We start from the raw sequence: 24,150 nt of genomic DNA, 5'->3' as shown, positions 1-24,150 counted from the left end.
GGAGCTCACCCCATCATGCATTGCTTGGATCTCGAATCTGGGCTGTCAACTTTCCATCTGACAAGCTCAGTGTCTTTAACTGCTGAGCCATCATGCCCTGATATACTCTGATACTATACTGTAATGTACAGGGTTTTATAGGTGGTAATCAGTAGTTTGAACCAGGCCTAGAAAATAACTAACAACCAATGCAATGACCTTCAAGTTAGCATATTCTGCAATGGAAGAGTTGTTTCACCAGGAGTCAGAAAGCCCCATTCTCTATCAGCTGCAGTTTCCACATTATCTCCAAAGGCAATCCCACAGAGAGTATGTTACAGTAAACCAACCAAGGAGTTATCACAGCGTGTTGATCTTAACTATAAAAATGTTAAAATATGGATGTAGTCTGCTTACAAAGTAATTACATGACTCGTTTAATACATATGTGAAAACTGCATCTGTCCCTGATGATTGAAAGAAGGCAATTATGGTTTTCATTACAAAGGAGAAATGACAAGAGAAATTGCACGTAATTGCAATATGGCATTTGGCAATCAGCTCACATTTATGATCAGGTTCAGCTTCCTGCAGTCATGTAGTTGTGGCTTGTGACCCTTCTGGTCCCAAATCTGGTTATTTTCATCAAGCAATTTCAATTGGGGAAGCCAGATTTGCTTAACAACCATGTGATTCACTTAATAAAAATGATTGTAAAAATGAGTCTGGGCTTTTGATGACATGCTTAATGACTGCATCGTTCAGCAACCAAGATTCCAGTTCCAACTGTGGTTCTAAGTCAAGGACTACATGTATATAAATTGTGTATGAGCATAGAAGATGCAACAATGGTTTGCAAGGACTAAAAGAGTAAAGAGTGAATGATATAGGTTTAGTTTCTTTGTCTCTTATGTTCTGCATTAACTTTTTTTGCCAGATACTTTTCAAGTTTTTTTCTGAATTTTGCATAATGTTTTTTATCCTGAAAGTGAATACTATACTGAATATGAATAGGTGTGTGTATGCATGCATGCTGTGAAATAATTTCAAATAATGGGTAACTCCTTTTGAATATTTCTTAATTCAGTAAAACTTCTATTTTCATCCACTGATCAAGTTTTTATTTTTTACACAAGAATATAAATAAGCCTCAAGTATTTGAGAAGTTTTTATTCTTTCTTTTGCCCAATTACAAGATAAAACTGCAAGTATGAGAACTTGACTCACCCGGCAAAGTGCTCTGGGCCATTACATAGCTGCGGAGGGTTATGTCAGCAGAACCACCTGACTCCAGTGGGATGGGATGCATATGAAAATGCCGCAGCATATCAAAAATACTCTGGAACCAAAGATGTTGGACATGGCACTGACCATTTTCATTTAAGGACAAACGCAGGTGCTGAAAAGAGAATTAATTGTTTTTATTGACTGGTTACCACTGTCCCTGTTTTAAGCATTTGAGAACTATTTTAACACATGAAATACCAGAGATGGATGCCCCCAAATAATCTTTGCAGCAGTTTGATCTGTTTTTTGCCTTACCATTTCCTTTATAATCCTATTTGTATAATAATCATAAAGTTGGACTATTTAGGCAATCAAATTCAACTCCTACTCAGTGCAGGAGTAAAACACTCCACACAGATGGCTATGCAGCCTCTGCTTGAATGTATCCTGAAAAAGGGATACTTCCTCTGTCTCAATAAGTAATTTACTCTTACTTATATGCCCCCCATGGGCAGGGGGGGTGCCCAAGCACAGCTCTCTTTCCTTTCTTGCATTTATTTAGAAATGCAGCATGGCCACACCATAAGTAGAACCCCAAATGCAGTTTAAGTTTTGTTTGGTGATGGTGTTACTGGTAAAACAACATTTGTGAAATGCCACTTGACTGGTGAATTTGAGGAAAAGTATTTAGCTGCTTTGAGAACTGAAGTTTATCCTCTGTGTTCCACACTAATAGAGGCCCAATTACATTTAACGTATGGGACACCGCTGGAGAAAAAATGCTTGGAGGTCTACTGGATGGTTACTACATTCAAGCTCAATGTAACATCATAACGTTCAGTGTAACATCAAGGGTTACATACAAGAACGTACTCCTCTTCTTATTGTTAAAAAATTTAAATGTTAAATAGGAATCTGCCTGCCTATACATTAATGCTTATATTCCATGTTTTGCACTTGGAATGTTAGAGAAGAGATCATGGACTATTCAAGCTATCATATCCCTTTTAACCCTATTTTCTCAAAGCTAGAAATAAACTGAATAGGCTCAATCTCTTACTGTACAATTTAGTTTCCAGTCCTCTGATCACTAGTCTGAATTATTATTAGTACTATGGACACAAATGAGCATAATACAGAAGGTTGCATACGACTAATGGAGCATAAAGTGGCATTATTTATTTGCATGATTAGGAAACAATATCTCTGTTGGTGCAATTTAACTTGCCTTTGTCTTTTTAGTAATCATATCATACTACCAGGGTGGATAATAATCAATTATCTTTTTTTAAAAAAATAAAAGATTTTATTTAAATTGGATTTTTTTGTTTAAATCAGACTTTTTTATTTTTATCAAATTTATTTTAATAAAATGCTTTTGGAGTAAAAAATCTATCTAAAGACAGTTTTCTATTTAAGATACATTAATAATTTAGTTTATTCATCATGAAATGGAGCTTAGTTATGTAGCATGAGACTGTGTATTCTGCAATATATACATTTTTGGCAAACTCATTCAATGAATCCAAGCTCTGCAAGGTGAGATAACATGCACTGTTCAGGAATATTCCTTTATCCCATTGTTTTGCAAATCTATGTACACTACAGACTGTATGATTGTTTGAAGAGAAATGCATCTGTTCCAGGCTGTGTTTTAATTAAATAATTTGAGTAGTTCTCCAACTATGTGTGATTAACCTATTAACCTAAAATCGGTTTTGATATCGCTGTTTTATTAGCCTGACAGTTTATTATTCTAAATAGGAAACCTTCATTTTGTTTGCAAATAATAATATTAAAGATTCTAACTACCAGCCAGAATGAGTCCTTACATTTAAAGAGCACCTGTCATTTCAGATGCATCATGGCAGCACCTGTTAGTGGGCATCCATTCACCTGCTGCCCGCCATGTCCCTCACCTTGTTGTGTCACTGCCGCATCACCAGTCGTCCCATTAAAGTGAATGGGACTGTCGATAAGTCAACGGCGGGTCAGAGGAGGAGCCACTGCGGGACAGAGATGGCAGTTGCTCTTTAAAAATTATGAATAAAATCGAGTTGATTTAAATCAAGTCTTTTTACGAGTGATTTAAATCGACTTGATTTAAATCAAATCCACCCTGCATACTATTGACTTGTATTCAGTTTATCATCAGCTACTAGTCCAGTATCTTTTTTACAAGTATTGCTAAGGCAGATATTCTTTATTCTATACTTGGATTTTGATGGGCATTAGAGGAGGATCTGGAGGCACTACTGTTTGTATAATGTATGTATCTGCACCAACTGCAGATAAGAAGTACCGTATATACTTGAGTATAAGCCGAATTTTTCAGCCCACTTTTTGGGCTGAAAAACTCCACTTCGGCTTATACTCCAGTCAACAAAAAAAAAAGAACTGTCCCTTCGTTCGGAACAGGCTGCTGAGAGAAGCTGCCTCGCCTGCTGCGCCCCAACAACCGCCGCTGCCGCTTTCCCCCCCCATCGCTCACCCGCTGCCCCCGAAAATGCTGCTGCCGCTTTCCCCCCCCATCGCTCACCCGCTGCCCCCAAAAATGCTGCTGCCGCTTTTCCCCCCCCATCGCTCACCCGCTGCTCCCGAAAATGCCGCTGCCGCTTCCCCCCCCCATCGCTCACCCTCTGCTCCCGAAAATGCCGCTGCCGCTTTTCCCCCCCATCGCTCACCCGTGCTTTCCCCCCCCATCGCTCACCCGTGCTTTCCCCCCCCATCGCTCACCCGTGCTTTCTCTCCCCATCGCTCACCCGTGCTTTCTCTCCCCATCGCTCACCCGTGCTTTCCCCCCCCATCGCTCACCCGTGCTTTCCCCCCCCATCGCTCACCCGTGCTTTCCCCCCCCATCGCTCACCCGTGCTTTCTCTCCCCATCGCTCACCCGTGCTTTCTCTCCCCATCGCTCACCCGTGCTTTCCCCCCCCATCGCTCACCCGTGCTTTCTCTCCCCATCGCTCACCCGTGCTTTCTCTCCCCATCGCTCACCCGTGCTTTCCCCCCCCATCGCTCACCCGTGCTTTCTCTCCCCATCGCTCACCCGTGCTTTCCCCCCCAATCGCTCACCCGTGCTTTCTCTCCCCATCGCTCACCCGTGCTTTCCCCCCCCATCGCTCACCCGTGCTTTCTCTCCCCATCGCTCACCCGTGCTTTCCCCCCCATCGCTCACCCGTGCTTTCTCTCCCCATCGCTCACCCGTGCTTTCCCCCCCCATCGCTCACCCGTGCTTTCTCTCCCCATCGCTCACCCGTGCTTTCTCTCCCCATCGCTCACCCGTGCTTTCCCCCCCATCGCTCACCCGTGCTTTCTCTCCCCATCGCTCACCCGTGCTTTCCCCCCCCATCGCTCACCCGTGCTTTCTCTCCCCATCGCTCACCCGTGCTTTCCCCCCCCATCGCTCACCCGTGCTTTCTCTCCCCATCGCTCACCCGTGCTTTCTCTCCCCATCGCTCACCCGTGCTTTCCCCCCAATCGCTCACCCGTGCTTTCTCTCCCCATCGCTCACCCGTGCTTTCCCCCCCCATCGCTCACCCGTGCTTTCTCTCCCCATCGCTCACCCGTGCTTTCTCTCCCCATCGCTCACCCGTGCTTTCCCCCCCCATCGCTCACCCGTGCTTTCTCTCCCCATCGCTCACCCGTGCTTTCTCTCCCCATCGCTCACCCGTGCTTTCCCCCCCCATCGCTCACCCGTGCTTTCTCTCCCCATCGCTCACCCGTGCTTTCTCTCCCCATCGCTCACCCGTGCTTTCTCTCCCCATCGCTCACCCGTGCTTTCTCTCCCCATCGCTCACCCGTGCCGCCCCAAAAATGCCGCTGCCGCTCGCCCGCTTGCTCGCTTCCTCGCCCGGGGACCAGCACCAGCCAGCCAGCCCGCCGGCGAGAAGCCCGGCCCGGAGGTGAGGTGAGGGAGCGGAGTCGCTCACCCGTGCTTTCCCCCCCATCGCTCACCCGTGCTTTCTCTCCCCATCGCTCACCCGTGCTTTCTCTCCCCATTGCTCACCCGTGCTTTCTCTCCCCATCGCTCACCCGTGCTTTCTCTCCCCATCAAAGATCCTTGGAAGTAATGGTTGGAAAAGTTTGCAAGTCTTTGGGAAAGTTCAAGAAGTGAAAGGAATACCCTCCTCTTGAAAGACCAGATAAGGCAGACAGGGAGATGAAAAGTTCAACCGAGTTTCCTCTTTTGTTCAGGCATCTGCACCCGCTGCTTTTAAACTCGCCGGGCGCTGCAACGGCACCCGTTTTCCCCGGCGAGTTTTCCCTACCTGGCCCCTGCAGAATCGCGGCGGCGCCCCCGGAGAAGCCTACCCCGAGGCTGCAGCCGATTTTTCTTTCTCCAAGACTCTGCCGCCCAGAGCGTTGTTTCTCCCCCTCGTGCGTGCGTGGGATGAGGCGAGAAACCAACAGCCTGCGTCCGTCTCTCTTTATGTATATTTCTGTATATATCTTATCTCGGGATCTAGACCTTTCGAAGGAGAAGGGGCGGCTGGAGTTCATGAGTTGCTGTGGGACCCAAGGGTTGGGGGAAGAGAGATGGGAGGGAAAAGGGGAGAAACCTGCCGCTGGCTAGTTCTTTGTCTGATCGGGGGAGCCTGAACAAAAGAGGAAACTCGGTTGAACTCTTCATCTCCCTGTCTGCCTTATCTGGCTTTTTGAAACGCACCACCGGCTGCTCCGTCCAGAAGCCCAGATTCGGGAGGGCTGCTTGGCTTCCACTTGAGCCCATCTATGTCCGCGGGCCCCCCCCCACTACCCCTAGACCTCCGCCGCCGGCGGAGGCTGGATCCGCGCTCCGCAGTGGCAGGGCGCGGATCCAGCCGGCGGCAGAGGCTTGTGGAGCACGGATCCAGCCTCCGCCGGCATGCAGGCAAATCCTGCTAAAGGGCTTTCCCCCCCCACTGGATCCGCGCTCCTTTCTGCAGCGGAAAGAAGCAGGCAGGCAAGGCACGGAGATCCGGAGACCTGCCGACGTTTGGGGAGGTTTGGGGAGGTGCCCAAACCTCCCCAATCATCAGCAGGTCTCCGGATCTCCGTGCCTTGCCTGCCTGCTTCTTTCTGCAGCGGAAATTAGCAGGCAGGCAAGGCACGGAGATCCGGAGACCTGCCGACGTTTGGGGAGGTTTGGGGAGGTGCCCAAACCTCCCCAATCATCAGCAGGTCTCCGGATCTCCGTGCCTTGCCTGCCTGCTTCTTTCTGCAGCGGAAATTAGCAGGCAGGCAAGGCACGGAGATCCGGAGACCTGCCGACGTTTGGGGAGGTTTGGGGAGGTGCCCAAACCTCCCCAATCATCAGCAGGTCTCCGGATCTCCGTGCCTTGCCTGCCTGCTTCTTTCTGCAGCGGAAATTAGCAGGCAGGCAAGGCACGGAGATCCGGAGACCTGCCGACGTTTGGGGAGGTTTGGGGGGGTGCCCAAACCTCCCCAATCATCAGCAGGTCTCCGGATCTCCGTGCCTTGCCTGCCTGCTTCTTTCTGCAGCGGAAATTAGCAGGCAGGCAAGGCACGGAGATCCGGAGACCTGCCGACGTTTGGGGAGGTTTGGGGAGGTGCCCAAACCTCCCCAATCATCAGCAGGTCTCCGGATCTCCGTGCCTTGCCTGCCTGCTTCTTTCTGCAGCGGAAAGAAGCAGGCAGGCAAGGCACGGAGATCCGGAGACCTGCCGACGTTTGGGGAGGTTTGGGGAGGTGCCCAAACCTCCCCAATCATCAGCAGGTCTCCGGATCTCCGTGCCTTGCCTGCCTGCTTCTTTCTGCAGCGGAAATTAGCAGGCAGGCAAGGCACGGAGATCCGGAGACCTGCCGACGTTTGGGGAGGTTTGGGGAGGTGCCCAAACCTCCCCAATCATCAGCAGGTCTCCGGATCTCCGTGCCTTGCCTGCCTGCTTCTTTCTGCAGCGGAAAGAAGCAGGCAGGCAAGGCACGGAGATCCGGAGACCTGCCGACGTTTGGGGAGGTTCCCAAACCTCCCCAATCATCAGCAGGTCTCCGGATCTCCGTGCCTTGCCTGCCTGCTTCTTTCTGCAGCGGAAAGAAGCAGGCAGGCAAGGCACGGAGATCCGGAGACCTGCCGACGTTTGGGGAGGTTTGGGGAGGTGCCCAAACCTCCCCAATCATCAGCAGGTCTCCGGATCTCCGTGCCTTGCCTGCCTGCTTCTTTCTGCAGCGGAAATTAGCAGGCAGGCAAGGCACGGAGATCCGGAGACCTGCTGACGTTTGGGGAGGTTTGGGGAGGTGCGCGCGCACCTCCCCAAATCTCCCCAAACGTCGGCAGGTCTCCAGACGGCGGCGGCTTGGGAGAGGTGCGCGCGATCCTGGAAGCACCGAAGCCTCGGCCGCGCGCAAGTCCTCGGTAAGCTCCGGGCGGTCACTTGCTTCCGTCTCCTGAGGGAAGGGGGGGCGACTGGAGCGGGCGTGTTTCCTCGCCTGCTGGGCGCCGCGATTTGCCCGGGGAACGCGCGGGCCCCGAATGGCAGCGTGGAGCGAGGAAGCGGACAGCCAGGGCTTCCCCGAGAGCCGCGGCCACACAGGGTATTCCTGTGTATTCAGGCTTGCAAAATGGCGGATCGAGCCTCTGCTGGCGGCGGAGGCTTGCAGAACGGCGGATCGGCTTATATTCGAGTCACGAACTTTTTCCAGTTTTTGGGGGTGAAAATGGGGGTCTCGGCTTATACTCGAGTCGGCTTATACTCAAGTATATACGGTAATACTGTTTACTTTCTTCCAATTAGCTCCTATAGGCAAGTGCAACAGGTAAAGATAATTTCTTTTGCTTCTTTGTATTGTACCCAGTTGTGTCAGCACCTTCCAGTCCAGAGATGTGAACAGAATAATGTAGCTATCTGTTGCATCTCTCTGTGCGGTGCACTCAGAGTTGTGACTCAGGTAGTTACAGAGGGGGCAATGATAATTATAAGCTGAAAGTAATTTTTTATAGCATGACAACAGCTTGTTTCCAGTTTTAGCTGGGAGAAATAAAAGGTTTCACAGGAAGCATAAGATTGGCAGATATATATCCAATATGCTGGATTAGAAGAATGAATCTGTTTACAAGCACCAATCAAAGAACAGACACCAAATGTATAAAGGGCTGCTATTTTAAAACATTTTTTAAAATTCCAGATGGCAGCAAAAGAAAAGAACAAGAGAACGCTCTGTCTGTGTTGATCTACTTATCTCATATTTATGGCATATGGATACAAAAATCCAGCACTATATGTTTTGTGCACGCACAAATATACAATCACAAAGAGTTGTTGCCAGAGCACAAACACAAACTCCACTGTGTTTTAAGCCAAATTCTGTCTTTCCTAACATCCCCCCCTTTCCTGTAGAAATGAATAAACCACACACACCTGGTTCCCAGATTAAACTTTTGGCTGGGTTTATAGAGTATCTTAAGCTAAAATCAAACAAACCTTGATATGTGAGCTTAGTATCTTGCCAATTTTCTTTCAATTGGCAATCAGGGAACATTGCACCCAGGTCAAAGTAGTTGGTAGTTTCTAAGGTTTTTTTTTATTGAAAAGTTTTACAGTACATTTTTGAATACAAAACCCCTCCCCTCCCCCTCCCCTCTCCCCAAACCTCCCCAACTCTCCCCTCCCCCCTCCCCGACTTCCCAGAGCTAAATACAGGGTATAAAAATATGAACAAACATAATCTAAAATATGCAAACAACAATAAGATATTAAATTCTATCGCACTTTAACTCTTAATAAAATAACTACAAGGTTTTTTTACTTCTTATTTTATAACTGTATTCAAGCTTGCTGCTATGTTCCACTAAAGTCCTTTGAACAGATGGTTTAATTTTCAAGGTAGTTTAAAAACTAAGGGAAACATGCCCCCATATTTCTTGTGGTTTCACTTTAATTACTAAAAGAAAATATGAATTATCCATTCATAAATAAAGATCACTTGCCTTGGCTTTTCCCTGGAAGTTAAAGGTCAGCACATATTCACCAGGCCGTGTTTCACTCTGCCGAATGACAAATAAGCCATGGCTTTTGACTCCACCAAAGAGTACTAGCTGGGCTGCTTTAACCCGCGATAATGTCCCATGGAACCAAGGAAACTCCAAGAGATTGATTTCTGCTTCCAGCTCATTTTCATCTCCTGTCACAGTAAGGAAACAGGAACAATAAAATACAAAACCTGAATGCCTGACATTCAACACAGCATTACATCCATTGCAGTGCTGTCTGGAGGGAGTACGAGTAGAGCAGGGGTGTCAAACTCAATTTCATTGAGGGCCGCATCAGCATTGTGGTTGCCCTCAGGGGGCCGGGTGGGTATGGCCAGGGTGGGTATGGCCAGGGTGGGCATGGCCTACTGGGTGGGCGTGACTAGAGTGCGTATGGCCTACTGGGTGAGCGTGGCCAGCTCTACATCATTCACATCAAGGGTGCCTATGGGGGCCTGGGCAGGAGTGGGACAGATCTGAGGGTCTCTGGCAGAAGGAGGGTCTCTGGGCCAGGGCCAGGGCAGTGGGGGCCGTTCCCTCACTGTTTCCAGGATGGCTTTGTGGGCCACATGAAACCACTTCGCGGGCCAGATCCGGCCCCCGGGCCTTGTGTTTGACATGTCTGGAGTAGAGGATGCAGGAGAAATTATTGTAGATTTTCCCACTTACGAAGACCAATATATGTTTATACCTGAATGCTCTTTCAGCAAAGAGAGTGCATACCGGTCTTTACTACTTTGCAGATCAAATTATTTAGGGGTACACATAACAACTCTGGAGTATAAATCAGTGCACTATATATCTGGAAGAGCTTGGTTGTGGAATTCAGCAGGAGGAAAGGGGGAAAGCAATAAAAAAAGAACTGCTTTCTTAGGGTATGTGTGTTGCGCTGTGTGGAATGAAAAGATTATCTCCTGCATAATTGGTAATGGCAAAGGTATGTTCAGAGAACTGTTGATACTCATGGTGGATGACTGTGTGAATGCTTCCCGCAAGTCACTCAACAAGTGGAGGCTGCTGCTGCTGCAAGAATATAAGGCAGCTCATTTTTAAATAATGAACAAACAGAAAGCTAGCAGGAATTTGGCCGGGGAGCTTAATAGGGATTTTCCTAACATATTTTTCTTCTAAGTGCTCAGTAGGTATTCAACTAACCGGGGCCTGGAGCAAGAGGAAATAAAGGCCTTTTGTCAAGCACAAGAAAATCAGGAACTCCAGGCCGTTTGAAATGAACATAAAAGTTTATTGCAAGCTCATGCTCTCTACAAGAATCTTAACTACTAACAGTCAAAGTAAATTGGTAATAGATAAGAGTCAAAGGAATTGCAAGGTGGGCTGGACTTAGATCTCTTGTGGACACGAAGGGACTTGACACTGATGATGTGTTTGACCCCTCCCTTGGGCTCAGCTTGGTCATCTACATCTTTCTACCTGTAGACTTTAAAAAACAGAAATGAAGAGAATGGACACACTTCACAATTATGACCTTCATGCCTGAAATGTGTGCCTAAAAACAATGTGTTATACATATGCAGCAAGTATAAACTTGCAGCTGTGCAGAAATAAAAAGGGCAGGGATTGCAGCAGGTAATGGCAACACTTCAGCTCATAAGAAAGGATAAAAATTTATTACAATAAGAATTGACAGAGGAAACATCCCTTTATAAAGAAAAACTGAACAAAGCAGCAAAATGGGAGTAATAATTGGAAATACATAGAAGATATTATGCACCATAAATAACTTGGGAGGTCTTTGCAGAAAACAAACAGGTTTGGAGTCTTCAATACAGAAAAGGTGATGCTATTGATGTTCAGTGTATCTGTGTAACTAGCTTGCAAGAAGACACTGAGAAAAGTCTTTGTACTTGGTAACTTACAACTACATGGAACAAATATGCTGACTGATTTTATAGCTCAAAGAAGGAACTGTCTGTCAGAACCAGAGATTAACTATTATAGAATTATCTTTTAAGTCTTATCAATTCCACTGACAATTATCTTCTCCTGTAACTTGACTCACGAGTTTTCTGAACAAAAAACTACTGGCAGGAGATGGTTATGCCTCATGACGGCTGGGCAGATGGTGTTGGCCAAAGCACATTAAACTTGATTAAGAGGGATTTAAACTGATTCTTGTGGGGATTGAAGATAAAACTCCTGAAATAAGGAACTTGGATAATGATTCTGGCGCTGTAAAAAGAAGTGAGAATATTCCCTATTAGCCCATTTAGTGAAAAATCTCAAGAAGCATTGCATTGGCTTATAAATGTAATCACTTTCAGGGTCTACATACACTGTTACCATATGGGAAATAAACAAGATGAGACTAAACTCATAGCACAGGAAGTCAAAATGATTTAACGTAGATCATTTGTTGCAATGGAATGTGTGGATGACCTTGGGGAATGAGGGGAAGAGATGCTGCCTAGAAAACCATCAGACAAGAGATGCAGGAGCCCCCAGTGGCTTAACGATCAGAGAATGAAATTTAGGAAGGGCCTGCCCTAATGGATCAAGCAGTTAAAAGTAGCAGTGATTTGCAAGATTCTGATAATGTAGATTTACAATAAAGTAGAATTAGATCATCTAATCCTGTTTCCTTTGTAGTGTACCTGGGAGGGCTAATTTTTGTTGATGCAGCAATTGAAGAACAGAGTTATTTAAAAGCAAACAGTATTCTAACTCCCAGTACTAAAAAAACTGCAAATAGATTAGAAAGATGAAACTACTAAACTTGTATTGGAGCTCAGCTTTCTACAGCCTACGGTTATGAAAAATTGTGAGGAGCAGGATCAAAAACTGAGACGGATAAACCTTTGCACATTCTCTCTGAAAAATTATGGAGAATGAGTGAAATGCCAAATGAATAGAGAAGGGCAAATTTTCTATAATTAAAAAGAGAGGGGGAAAAAAAAGAATCCAGGAAACTACAGAGCCCTCAGAAACCTAGGGAAGCACTAGACCAAATACAGGTAGTCCTTGACTTACAACAGTTCATTTAGTGATCAAAGTTATAACATCACTGAAAAAGTGACATGACCATTTTTCACACGACTGTTGCAGCATCCCCATCGTGATCAAAATACAGATGCCTGGCAATTGACTCATGTTTATGACGACTAGTGTCCCACGGTCATCTGATCACCTTTTGCAACCTTTTGACAAGTCAAGAGGGAAGCCAGATTCACTTAACAACCGTGCTACTAATTTAATTGCAGTGATTCACTTAACAACTGTGACAAGAAATGTCATAAAATGGGGCAAAACATGCTTAACAAATGTCTCACTTAGCAACAGAAATTTTGGGCTCAATTGTGGTCGTATGTTGAGGACTACCTGTAATAAAGAATTAAATTCTGAGCACCTATAGAAACAAAGAGGTGCTTACAGAAGACAGCATGGACTTATAAAAAACAAGTCTTATTAAGTTATCTGTATCTTATATTTGCTTAATATACTTGCTTAATATCTCCTACAGGAATGCTATGGACAAAACCTTGATTTCAGGAAGGCACCTGACAATGATATTCAGTTCAATATGGAATGGATGGTATGTCTATAAGATATTTTTGCAGCCAGTTCAAAAACTACAAAGTATCATCAAACTGCCCCAATAGAGTGCCACAAAATTCACTTCTGCAGTTTGTACTCTTCAACATTTTTATTAACGACTAGAATGAAAAGATGGAGAGAATGCTTATCAAATTTGAAAATGACAAAATTGGGTAAGATAAATAATATAACAGAAGACAAAAATAATATTCAAATAAACTTTCTAGCAAATATGAGAAGTTCAATTGTGCCTGAGAGATGATGAAATTCTCTTCGCAGGTTATCATCATATGGACGCTACACAGTTGTCAGGCTTCATGCTGGTATGAAGTTAAATTCCAGGTATTTAACTATATAAGCTACATAAGGATTTACACTCCACGATTTACACACTTGACTTTTTTCCTCCTAATTTCTTGGCTGTTCTCTTGAAAGCCTCGATAGGCACCTAGTCTATGTTGCAAAGTTTCTCTCTAGCCTGAGAATCGTAGTCTACATTACCAACTTTACTCATTACAAAAGCCAATTTGTCAATATGTTTTTATTTCATTTTATATTTCTTTACTGTACAAAGCTGAAGTTGGACTTGAAGGTTTAAATAAGCCTGTCCTACTCTTATGAATATGCCATTCTAGACTATTTGCCTATCTAGGTCATTATTACAACCTACTGTCACTTAGCAGCCACTTCAGGATTTCAAGCTGCTCCTAATCTGTCATACATAATTGGAACAACATTGAAATTGCTAAGAATTTGAGAAAATAATGGGCATTAATAACAAAACATAACTTTAGCAAAATTGTTAATTGTTGACATGCATGATTCAATACTGTGTAACGTACACATTGTTATCAATATATCTACAAAGAAGCAGAAACATACTTTTTGGATGGGAGAATGTACAGCTGATCTTTTCTAAACTATGAAAAACATAAGCTCCAGATCATCTGAGGAACAGAACTACTATACCTGCTGCGTGACTCCTGTTGGCTGGAGACTCCAGTGTCTGCAGGAAATTCTCTAATGGCACATGTGCTCTATATTCCCCTGCAGAGATCCTACCATGTGGTGCTGTTACAATTGTGGTAGCATTTGATATGCTATCTGAGGCAGCTGAGCCAGCACACCTATCCTGGCACCGGGTCACATCTGGAAGATAATTTTATTTTCTTTTTTAAAAAACGGATGCTATTTTTCCAAACCACATTTTCCTATGACAGTGGACTTATAGACTCAAGGCTGCCAATTGCTTCAAATCATCATTTCCTTCACTACATTTTTTTCAAGGTATTCTTTCAGATCCTTGAGATACCTGTTGAACCAGGGATCATAAGACAAAAGAAAAGTTCATGAATGCCCCAGGCTCTTTCATATCACTTGTCTTCTGCTACAGTAAAAATTAATGCCTCCAGTTGGAGACTGGCAAAATTCAGGTATATGAATTCAGGTACCTGAAAATTAAACTTTAAACAAAAGCAGTGTTTAAACAGAATAACAGAGGTCTGAACCAATTTTTAAGACCACCCTTTAAAAAAAATCTTATTACCATCAGCCAGGAACTCACAGCTACAAGATGACACTCTGCTCGGCAGGCAAGCTCCTTGAGTACAGGACGAAAGTTCAATGTCATCCCCACTGTCCCTGGAAAGAAGAGAAGAGTGGGCGTTTGGACAGTGGATGGTGCTGCACCAGTGAGTTTCTGCAGCTGTGTGCTGAACACTGGAAGGAAGGGTAAAGCAGAGGAGGGGGTGCAAAGTTATCATTCACCAACTGGAGAGGATTCCCATAAAACATGTATTTTGTAATCTTACTAAAGGGCCAGAACCTTTTGAATGCTGCTACATCTGTTCAGAGCTGCATATGGGAAAACTCTCCACTCTCTACTTAGTCGTTCACTAACTCACTTTCACCCCATAAATCAGGACTGTGAGAGGGAAGGCTAACCCTTCCCAAATCTGGAGGAATATTATCTTGGTTCATATATATGGTGATGGTTATAATGGCAGGAGGAGTTATAGCTTAACCCGTCTGTGGGGAGACCTGAGCACATAAAAAAGAAGGCAGCAGAGCAATTAAAAAGGTGTTTGTCACTTTTTTACTTCCCTTGCTGACTCTTACAAAAAGTTAAAATATCAAAGCACTCTTCTCCCCTTTGGGAGAAATAGGTCACATGTAGTCATAGGTACAGAGGTTTTATCCTATACTCTGACCCTAACAGTTGGCAACCCAGGACACTGAACTTCTAATCCTTACTATGATGGCTAATAACACTCCTGCCAAATTGGAATAAGTTTGTCATTCTCTCAGAATATTCAATCACATGGCTCCAGGAAAAAAATAGCTTTTACGTCAAGGATGGCCCCCCGAAATTTACTGAATTTTAACTTTTACTGCAGTCTCCTCTGACAATAACTACTGAAAACCAGTGCCACAATTCCCCACTAACTCTGAGACAGCAAACTAAGGAATACTATAGCATGCAGGTACATTTTAAAAGATAGCGTAACTGTGACAAAGAAAACTCCCAATGGGTGCAGACAGAAGGAAAAATATACTATCAGTGTGTTTCCTTTTCCAGTATTTGTTGTTAGCTGCGAAGTCGTGTCCGACCCATCGCGACCCTATGGACAACGTTCCTCCAGGCCTTCCTGTCCTCTACCCTCTTCTGGAGTCCATTTAAGCTCACGCCTACTGCTTCAGTGACTCCATCCAGCCACCTCATTGTCTGTCGTCCCCTTCTTCTATTGCCCTCAATCTTTCTCAGCATTAGGCTCTTCTCCAGTCAGTCCTTCCTTCTCATTAGGTGGCCAAAGTATTTGAGTTTTAGCTTCAGGATCTGGCCTTCTAAAGAGCAGTCGGGGTCGATGTCCTCTAGGACTGACTGGTTTGATCGCCTTGCAGTCCAAGGGACTCGCAGGAATCTTCTCCAGCACCAGAGTTCAAAGGCCTCAATTCTTTGGCGCTCAGCCTTTCTTATGGTCCAACTTTCACTGCCATACATTGCAACTGGGAAGACCACAGCCTTGACTATACGCACTTTTGTTGACAGGGTGATGTCTCTGCTTCTTAGTGTACTGTCTAGATTTGCCATGGCTTTCCTCCCCAGGAGCAAGCGTCTTTTAATTTCTTGGCTACAGTCCCCATCTGCAGTAATCTTGGAGCCCAGGAAAATAAAATCTGTCACTACCTCCATTTCTTCCCCATCTATTTGCCAGGAATTGAGAGGGCCGGATGCCATCATCTTGGTTTTCTTAATGTTAAGTTTCAACCCAAGTTTTGCACACTCCTTCACCCACAACAAGAGGCTCTTTAGTTCTTCTTCACATTAGAGTGGTATCATCTGCATATCATAGGTTGTTGATATTTCTTCCGGCAATCTTAATTCCAACTTTTGATTCATCTAGCCCTGCCTTTCTCATGATGTGCTCTGCATATAAGTTAAATAGGCAGGGCGACAGTATACAGCCTTGCCGGACTCCTTTCCCAATTTTGAACCAATCAGTGGTTCTGTGTCCAGTTCTCACTGTTGCTTCTTGGCTCACATATAGGTTTCTCAAGAGACAAATAAGATGGTCTGGTATGCCCATCTCTTTAAGAACTTGCCACAGTTTGTTATGATCCACACAATCAAAGGCTTTAGCATAGTCAATGAAGCAGAAGTAGATGTTTTTCTGGAACTCTCTAGCTTTCTCCATGATCCAGCGTATGTTGGCAATTTGATCTCTAGTTCCTCTGCCTCTTCGAAATCCTGCCTGTACTTCTGGTAGTTCTCGATCCACATACTGCTGGAGTCTAGCTTGTAGGATTTTAAGCATAACTTTACTAGCATGAGAAATGAGTGCAACGGTGCGATAGTTTGAACATTCTTTGGCATTGCCTTTCTTTGGAATTGGAATGTAAACTGATCTTTTCCAATCCTGTGGCCACTGTTGAGTTTTCCAAATTTGCTGGCAAATTGAGTGTAGCACTTTTACTGCATCGTCTTTTAAGATTTTGAATAGCTCAGCTGGAATACTGTCACCTCCACTAGCTTTGTTGTTGCTCAGCTTTTCTAAGGCCCACTTCACTTCACATTCTACGATGTCTGGCTCGAGGTCAGTGACCACCTCATTGTGATTATCAGGGACGTTAAGCTCATTCTTGTATAGTTCTTCTGTGTAATTTTGCCACCTCTTCTTAATCTCTTCTGCCTCTGTTAGGTCCCTGCCGTTTTGGTCCTTTATCATGCCCATTTTTGAATTAAACGTTCCCTTCGTCTCTCCAATTTTGTTGAAAAGATCTCTGGCCCTCCCTATTCTATTGTTTTCTTCTATTTCTTTGCACTGTTCATTTAAGAAGGCATTCTTATCTCTTCTAGCTATTCTCTGGAATTCTGCATTCAATTGGGCGTATCTTTCTTTTTCTCCCTTGCCTTTCGCTTTCCTCCTTTCCTCAGCTATTTGCAAAGCTTCCTCATACAGCCATTTTGCTTTCTTGCATTTCTTTTTATTTGGGATGGTTTTGGTTGCTACCTGTTGTACAATGTTGCGAACCTATGTCCATAGTTCTTCAGGCACTCTGTCTATCAGATCTAATTCCTTAAATCTATTTGTCACCTCTACTGTATATTCAACCGGGATATGATTTAATTCATACCTGAGTGGCCTAGTGCTTTTCCCTACTTTCTTCATTTTAAGCCTAAACTTTGCAATGAGAAGCTCATGGTCTGAGCTACAGTCAGCTCCTGGTCTTGTTTTTACTGACTGTATAGAGGTTCTCCATCTTTGGCTGCAGAGCACATAGTCAATCTGATTTCTGTGTTGACCGTCTGGTGATGTCCATGTGTAGAGCCGTCTCTTGGGTTGTTGGAAAAGAGTGTTTGCTATGACCATCGTATTCTCTTGACAAAATTCTATCAGCCTGTGCCCTGCTTCATTTTGTACTCCAAGGCCAAACTTGCCTGTTATTCCAGTTATCTTTTGGCTTCCTACTTTAGCATTCTAATCCCCCATGATGATATGGGCATCATTTTTTGGTGTTAGTTCTATAAGGTGCTGTAGGGCTTCATAGAACCGGTCAATTTCATCCTCTTCAGCACCGGTGGTTGGGGCATACACTTGGACTACTGTGATATTGAATGGTTCGCCTTGGATTCGAACTGAGATCATTCTGTCATTTTGAGGATTGTATCCCAGTATTGCTTTTCCTACTCTTTTATTGACTATGAAGGCTACTCCATTTCTTCTGAGGGATTCTTGCCCGCATTAGTATACCTGATGGTCATCTGAATTAAATTCACCCATTCCTGTCCATTTTAGTTCGCTGATACCTAAGATGTTGATGTTCAGTCTTGTCATCTCTTGTTTGACCGTCCAGCTTTCCTTGATTCATGCATCTTACATTCCAGGTTCCTATGGAGAAAAAATCTTTACAGCATTGGACTTTCCTTTCACCACCAGACACATCCACAGCTGAGTGTCCTTTCGGCTTTGGCCCAGTCGCTTCATTCTTTCTGGCGCTACTAGTACTAGCCCTCTGCTCTTCCCCAGTAGCATATTGGACGCCTTCCGACCTGAGTGCCTGTTACTCATCCCAGCGTTCCGTGCGCCTTTGGCATCTAGTCATGCTGGCCACATGACCACGGAGATGTCCTCGGACAAGCGCTGGCTCTTCGGCTTTGAAACGGAGATGAGCACTGGCCCCTAGAGTCGGAAACGACTAGCACGCATGTGCGGGGGAACCTTTACCTTTACCAGATCTAAACTGCAAATTTGGACAATGGCTAAATGGCTGAGAAGTAGTTCTCTGCTGCCTTCTAATGATGGTGCAATTTTTTTCAACAGATACAGTAGCCCTAGTATACCTAACTAGTCCAGAACTGTAGAATTCGCAAAAGGCAGGAGCTTACCAAAAGCCAATCACCCCAACTTTACATAGTTGAAGGAAGCAATAAGTAGTATTCTACTTGCAAAATACAAATTTTGCTGCGGTGATCCTTGTATTTTTGGATTCAATTTTTTTTAAAAATAAATGGGTCTATTTAATTTTTTAAAAGTTAAATGGGTAGCTGGCCAAATAGCCAAGCCAAGTGTCATTGTTTATATAATAATAATAATAATAATAATAATAATAATAATAATAATAATAATAATAATAATAATGATGATGATGATGATGATGATGATGATGATGTTGGAAGGGACCTTGGAGGTCATCTAGTCAAACCCCCTGTTCAGGCAGGAAACCCTATACAATTTCAGACAAATGGCTGTCCATATTTCAAGGAAGTTTCTGAACCTCATAAAGTCTGACAAATCAAAAATTCTAGCTAGCCTTAGCCTAGAGCTTTGTTTCAAAAGCTATCCACCTGCCCGGAGAAAAAGACAAAAATAATATGGCAATGGCAAAAAAGCATAATGGGAGCTAATAAGAATCCTGAGAAGATACCTCAATAAGTTTGCTTTCTCATAAATGAGCATTTTGTGATTGCTACACCCACCAGTGTTCCTTCTTCAAATAAGTAGGTCCTTTCTGAAAGCCATTTTTGATCATACCCATTGCACTCTCAATATTTTAAAATGTGCCTAAATGGCCCAAAATGGTTTCTACTCTTGTTCTGCACATTTACCTTTCCAAAAAGAGCTTTACAAAAGAGAATAAATATTTAAATATTCCCAGCATAATGCAAAATAACACCCATTTAAAACAGTTATCAAAGGGATTGTTTCCTAAATATTCAACCATCACCAAAAGTAAGGTTTTTTCAATCTGGGAGAAAAGTTTACAAAGAAGGAGTTAGAAAAGTCTATTCAACTGAATAAATCCATCAACAGTGACAGCAATGCACAAACAAGACTCAGTCTTTTTTTGATGAATTGGCACTCACTTGCCACATCTTCCAAGGTAATAAACTAAGAGCAATGGCTCTGACGTAGTTCTTAAAATCCAGATAAATGTTAGTAATACAGAAGATAACTTGATAAGTCCTTGGAAAGCAGGCTATTGCTGATCGCTGTAATATTCTCTTTCCCACACAGAGCTATTCTAGCAACACTTGTTAAGTTTGCTCAATATCAGGTCACCATGACGTCTTACCCAGGATCTATGCAGTCTTGTATATCCGCCACCCAGGAATGTTTCTGCAACGAATCTATCGTTTCAAGGATATATTCAGCGCCATTTTCTACCTAGATGGAAAATGTAAATATTTATGAACATGCTGACCTTATAGAAAGCGAATGTTTTAGATAACTTTTAATGCAAAACGCACCATTTCCCCACAATACAACAGCCCAGCTGCAGAAAGATTTGGAGCAGGTCACTGAATTCACACCTATTCCTAAACTAGAAATAAGCAAACCACATTATGTCTAATTATGAAGTGTGAGCCTTTCATAGAAAAAATTGACCTTAAGGAGGTGCAAACAGGAAATTCTGCTACAGAAAGAGTATTTGACAGCTGCTTGGGTGAGGGGAATTTCTGCTGGATTGTGCAGACATCTTGATGGAAAGTAAGAGCACTATTTGTGTGTATTAAAGAGTTGGAGTAGACAAGCAAGCAGCAGAAAGGTAGCATAAAACCAGAATCCTAGCTCCAACTTTTGATCCTGTATCAAAAGTGATTTTTAATGTAGTACCTCCTTTCCATCTAGTCAGGTATAAAATCTATTACCAACTCAACGCTGATAAGAGAACAGGTATAAAATCTGTGCTGAATGGTTCCTGACAATCCTTGGATAACAATAAAGAAGTATTCCAGTATTTCAGGGGCTGCCACAAGAGGGGGTCAAACTATTTTCCAAAGCACCAGAGGGCAGGACAAGAAATAATGGTTGGAAACTGATCAAAGAGAGAAGCAAACTGGAATTAAGGAGAAACTTCCTAACAGGGGACAATTAACTGGTGGAACAACCTGCCTCCGGAAGCTGTGAATGCTCCATCACTGGAGGTTTTTAAGAAGAGACTGGAATGGTCTGAAATGGTATAGTTCTCCTGCTTGAGCAGGGGACTGGACTAGAAGACCTCCAAGGTTCTGTTCTATTCTATTCTATTCTATTCTATTCTATTCTATTCTATTCTATTCTATTCTATTCTATTCTATTCTATTCTATTCTATTCTATGAAATGAAATGAAATGAAATGAAATGAAATGAAATGAAATGAAATAATGAAATGAAATGAAATGAAATAAAATAATGAAATAATGAAATGAAATGAAATGCAGAAAACAGGTAGAAAATTGTCTACTTATTTCCAAAACTTTGTTTTTCACTTCAGAAGCTCTCACTCTCTTTTCAAGAGCACAACAATTGTTTTGCTGGTTGGCCCAATCTTAGCTCAAATACAGAGTCATAGAGGAGATGGGTGGCATAAAATGTAATAAACAAACAAATATAATAAAATAACAATCACATTTCTATTCAGATTTTATTCAAAGTAACACATAACTATCCATGTTCATTGCAAAATGACACTGTGAGGGGGCTGAATTATGAGGTAGGTTACTTATCCTGGATTATTCAATGAGCTTTATTGGATTTGAATCTGGGCTGTCTTTAACAACCACTGTATCTGCCACCTTTTATCCATAGAACAGTATTTCTCAACCTCAGCAACTCAGATGAAGTCTACACATCTTAAAATGGCTGAGATTGAGAAACACTGAGCCATAAGAGATGATAAAATAGCATGTACCATTTTGGATTGCAAATGGAAGAGCACTTGTGAAATCTCCCTGATGCTAGAAATTCTTTGCAAACAGAAAGACAATTAGCAGGCAAAGAAGTATGTTAAATACATGTAGTGCTAACTTTCTTTTTACAAGGTGCTTTTCTATAGACACTTAGAGGATTTACAACTGTACCTGGAAATTTCAGCATAAATAATGTATGGCTAATAGATACAGGCTGCAAAAATACAATCACCAGATGGCAAGAATGGTTATAATTTTAGATACCACTTTGCTTTCTTGCAATGGTCAGATTTTTGCAGCCAGATATGGTAACCAAAGCTAAGAAAAACTAGGAACTATCTATTAACATCTCCATTCAGCATTCTTCTCTTACAGACTTAATCCATTCCTTTCTATTTTATAAACATGCTGTATAAGTGGACAAAACAAAAGATATGAAAAATATTCAGTAGCAATGATGTCCTCAAGTTAATTAATGCATCAGCTCCAGAAGAACTGTTTGCTTGGATCAGTGTCAATGTTAATTAACACTGAGGGCTGAATTAACTGATACTGTTGTCCTTTACAACTCTGCAGAATTAAAAACAAATAAATTGCCAGCACAGGAACTGGATGTGCAGTGAAATCAATGCCTCTTTTCCTACAGTTTGGTTTCCACTCGACTATTTTATGATAATAATACAAACAACTATGTTATGTTTTACTTTGAATTTTAGCAGGCTCAAATTAATCGATAAAAGGAGCACAGGAGGAAAGACTGACTTTTCAGACACCAAAGACTAGTTAGGCTGGTAGGAATTAGGATGGATAGATGTGAAAGATGAAATAAAAATATAATAATAATTTCATTTTCTGCTAGATTAGCCTTTTCTAACCTAATGCACGCTATGTTGCACAACTGTTCCTAAAATTCCTGGCCAGCAAGAAACATGGATTGGGAATTATGGAAAATAAAATTCCAACATATTTGGAGGGCACCAGCTTGGGGAAGGGCTCTGCTTTTTATTCTATGAATTCCAGACAATTCAGACAGACAGCATAACATGTTTTTTTCAGAAGCTCCCAAAACAGAAAATGAAATTAAATCCAGTGCCCAGAGATTTCTGAAGACAAAGCAAACACCAAGGATCTTGATCCTCACAAAAGCCCCTTTTATTTTCCCTGAATTGGGAACTGGAGCTCGGATGGAAGTTTGTTGATTTGTCAGAAAACTGCTCAGGCAGCAGCTAGGCCAGTTGCTATGGCAACAGCCAAGGCCACAGGGCATCCTTTCAGTCCTGTTAGTTCGGGGCTTATAAGGCAATGCTGCAATTTTAATGAAAAGAGAAAAGGAAAGCTCATTAAAATGCATAAACTAGAAGGGCGAGAGCTGGGCAAATGATTGAAAACAGCTCTGCATTTCCTGTTTTTGAAGTTAAGTAGTATTGTGATCTAGGCATAGAGGCTCACAGCCTGAATACATCTCTCTCTCTTACACATGCACACATTCACAGAGGGAGGGAGAGAGACTTTAGTAATAAAAGCCAAGAGTCTTCTGGCAAGTTACGATTGACAAATTTATCACAGCCTATATGCTTTTTGGGGGATACAGTCAACTTCATTCTAAGCATTGTGGATTGGGACACATGGGAAAATTTTCTTTTGTTTTCATAGGCAACCAATAGCACTTCCCCTTCCCAAAGCCATAGCCTTGGAAACTGTTGCAAAGATAAGATGCTCTGAGTTCCTTTGAGTAGAAGTAGCAGAAAACAAAACAAAACAAAATAAAAAATAAAATAAATAAAATAAATGTCCAGAAAAAAGGAAAAATCATCAGACTACATTACACTTGGGAGCCATCTATAGTTTTTCCATATAGAAGCTTATGAACTCTGTGATGTATTCAGTAATTCCATGCAAGTGCAAAAAAGTAGACAATACAAGTGACAAAGACAATCCAGAAACCTCAGAATTCTTTCTAATCCTGTGGTTGAGAAGCATAGGCAATTTTTTCTTTAGGGAGGGGGCTGAAGAGAAGTTCTTATAAGAAGGACATTCCTAAATTAGATTTTTATGCTGAAAGTGGACTACAGTGCCTATTATATATCCATCTTCTGATACACACAGAGCACCCACTCTGAAGAAAACTACTTTTTTCCCCCTCCTTCCATGGGAAAGAAACCTCTTCACAAAAGAAAGTTTGGGGATATTCAAATGTACTTAAATATTCAACCTGAAATGCCAATTGCCAAGATCCATCCAGGGATCTGGGTTTAGGTTCTGCTGAATCATGGCTGATATGAAACAGTTGGGCAGAACTTCCAGAAACCAATGATGTCTTATAGACTCTACATTCTCACATTTCTTCCTCTTTCTTGCAGCCCTTTGGTTTGCTGGAATTGCATATTCAGAATGTCTTTAATTTATAGCCACAATTGGAACCAGAATTTCCTTGGCTAAGGAAATCTGTTGTTAAATGAGTTTTACCCAATCTTACAACTATTTTTGCTGTGGCTGTTAAGCGAATCACTGCAGTTGTTAAATGAATCATGTGGTCGTTAAGCAAATCCAGATCCCCCATTGACTTTGCTTATTGGAAGCTGTTTGGGAAGGTCACAAATAGTGATCATGTGACCCTAGGATGTGCAAATGTAATAAATACATATCGGTTGCTAAGTACCCAAATTTTGATCATGTGACCACAGGGATACTGTGACAGTCGTAAATGCAAGTTGTAAGTCACTAGTCACATTTTTCAGTGCTATTGTAATTTT

At 42.9% G+C, this 24,150-nt stretch overlaps 1 protein-coding gene across 2 annotated transcripts in view; it reads right to left on the bottom strand.

Moving 5' to 3' along the window:
• SH2B2 (SH2B adaptor protein 2) overlaps window positions 1-24,150 on the bottom strand; it is a 73,681-nt gene that overhangs the window by 4,582 nt on the left and 44,949 nt on the right. Inside the window, exons 5-9 of one of the 2 annotated variants that reach the window (XM_081319379.1) lie at window positions 19,801-19,892; window positions 14,273-14,445; window positions 13,696-13,875; window positions 9,133-9,326; window positions 1,207-1,378 (exon numbers count right to left, since the gene is read on the bottom strand). In XM_081319379.1, coding sequence (XP_081175505.1) covers window positions 1,207-1,378; window positions 9,133-9,326; window positions 13,696-13,875; window positions 14,273-14,445; window positions 19,801-19,892 — 811 coding nt within the window. The remainder of the gene's footprint in view (window positions 1-1,206; window positions 1,379-9,132; window positions 9,327-13,695; window positions 13,876-14,272; window positions 14,446-19,800; window positions 19,893-24,150) is intronic. The other variant, XM_081319380.1, reaches the window with a different exon arrangement.

This window comes from Vipera berus (assembly GCF_964194415.1).
Source record: "Vipera berus genome assembly, chromosome: 1".
NCBI classification, from domain to species: Eukaryota; Metazoa; Chordata; class Lepidosauria; order Squamata; family Viperidae; genus Vipera; species Vipera berus.
Note: the sequence above shows the minus strand (reverse complement) of the source record. Positions and strands in the feature narration are given on the sequence as shown.